This window comes from Rhincodon typus, chromosome 40 (genome assembly GCF_021869965.1).
Source record: "Rhincodon typus isolate 14 chromosome 40, sRhiTyp1.1, whole genome shotgun sequence".
Lineage (NCBI taxonomy): Eukaryota > Metazoa > Chordata > Chondrichthyes > Orectolobiformes > Rhincodontidae > Rhincodon > Rhincodon typus.
Window position 1 is genome coordinate 11,407,173 of NC_063371.1, and position 1,943 is coordinate 11,409,115.

Here is a 1,943-nt window from a genome sequence, read left to right on the forward strand (position 1 = left end):
TCTCAATTCTATGACCACTCTCCCTGGCCATTGCATCCTGAAACTTGTCGTAATTTATTCCCTTCTGGCCTCCACTCTGTCTCAGGACTTCCCTCTTGTTCATTCCTGCCCTTCGAGCTTCCACTAGCTTAAAATCCAAAGACTCAGATAACGTTCTGGGGACCCAGGTTCGAATCCCACCACGGCAGATGGTGGAATTTGAATTCAATAAATATTTGGAATTAAGAGTCTAATGATGGCCATGAATCCATTGTCAATTGTTGGAAAAACCCACCTGGTTCACTAATGTCCTTCAGGGAAGGAAACTGCCATCCTTACCTGGTCTGGCCCACATGTGACTCCAGACCTACAGCAATGTGGTTGACTGTGAACTCCCTTTGGGCAATTAAGGATGGACAATAAATGCTGCCTAGCCAGCGATGTCCTCATCCCGTTAATGAATTTTTAAAAAATTTCTGCATTTCTCCCCTCCTCCTTCAGTTCTGACCAAAGATCATCTTCAGTTGAATTGTTACTCTGTCTGTCTGTCTGTACACAATGGCCAGTTGGAACCATACAGCCACTGAAGTGATACAGCATTGAAAGCAACCATTTGGCCCAACTTACCCATTTCAACTCTCAGATACCCGGATGCCCTTTCTAATCCCGTCTTCGTGCATGCGGCCCATAGCCTTGCAGCTTCCAGCATTTACGGTGCAGATCCAGGTTTAGGGTCTCTGTCTCAGGCAGTGAATTCCAGACACCCATCACCCTTTAAGTAAAAATGTTTTTCCTCACATCCCCTCTGATCCTTCAGCCACTTAGTTTGAATCTATGACCTCTAGTTTTGAACTCTCTGCCAAGGGAAACAGGTTCCTCCTGTCCCTGTATCTTTACCCCTCACAATTTTGTCCACATCAATCATGTCAACCTCTCAGCCTTCTGTGTTCTAAGGAAAACAGCCCCCAACCTCTCCAATCTCTCCTCATCGTGACAGTTCAGCTGAATATTGTCAGTAATACTTTGCTTTTAAAGCTGATAGAATTTATCTAGAGCCTGAACATACAAGACATATGACGACAGACTCCATGTAAAATCAGAACACTGTGGATGCTAGAGATCTGGAATAAAATCAGAAAGTACTGGAGAAACTCGGCAGGTCTGGCAGCCTCTGTGTAGAGAGACAGAGAGTTAACATTTTGAGCCCACTGACTCTTCTTCAATTCTTCTTCCCACTGTAAACATGAACTGTGTTTATCTCTCTCTCGTCCCCCCCACACACAGGCTGCCAGACCTGCTGAGTTCCTCCAGCACTTTCTACTTTACTGAAAGATTCCAACTGTCTGCCACCCCACCGCTGCAGCAACAGACTGGAAATAACTCCCTTCAGTTTCGATCACCAGTGCAGATCTTTGGTTCTGAACTTCTTCCACGTGAATCTCTCCTCTTCCACCCTCCATGGACCCCTGCCCCCACTCCGGTGCCTTTGTTCTGAGCAGCTCACGGGGTGAATTTGAAGGAACCTTACCTTGATTGGTGAGTACCACTTCCTGGGGGCATTCATCTGCCGACCTCTGTTGTTGTTCTGAATCCCCAACTCGGAGAACTCATACTCTTGCTCCGGCATTTTCACCCTCGCATTTTTGGCCTTTTCCAATTTGGCGCCTTCTTCCGTCGATCCCTTCTCTCCCCAGCGTACCTGAAAAGATGGCAATGCCAGCCATTAAGAAGCTGCCTATGGAACGGGGGTCTCAGCCGGCTGCCTCTGTGGGGACAGGTCGAGAGGCAAGATGCTGCTGGTCGTGTGCGGCCCTGCGGGCTGGGGAATGGTGCACGCAAAGTAAGATCCCAGCAGCCAATCTGAGGCAAGTGGGCGATCGTTTCGCAAAAGATGGGTCAGACGCAACTTGCAGTGAATGTGATAACGCAGTGTGGAGCTGGTGGAACACAGCAGGCCAGGCAGC

The 1,943-nt window shown here is 48.3% G+C and overlaps 1 protein-coding gene across 1 annotated transcript in view; it reads right to left on the reverse strand.

Annotated features, from left to right (window-relative positions):
* LOC109922031 (anthrax toxin receptor 1-like) overlaps nt 1-1,943 on the reverse strand; it is a 136,739-nt gene that overhangs the window by 32,041 nt on the left and 102,755 nt on the right. The window contains exon 16 of the mRNA XM_048618511.1: nt 1,508-1,678. Within this exon, the coding sequence (XP_048474468.1) occupies nt 1,508-1,678 (171 nt within the window). The remainder of the gene's footprint in view (nt 1-1,507; nt 1,679-1,943) is intronic.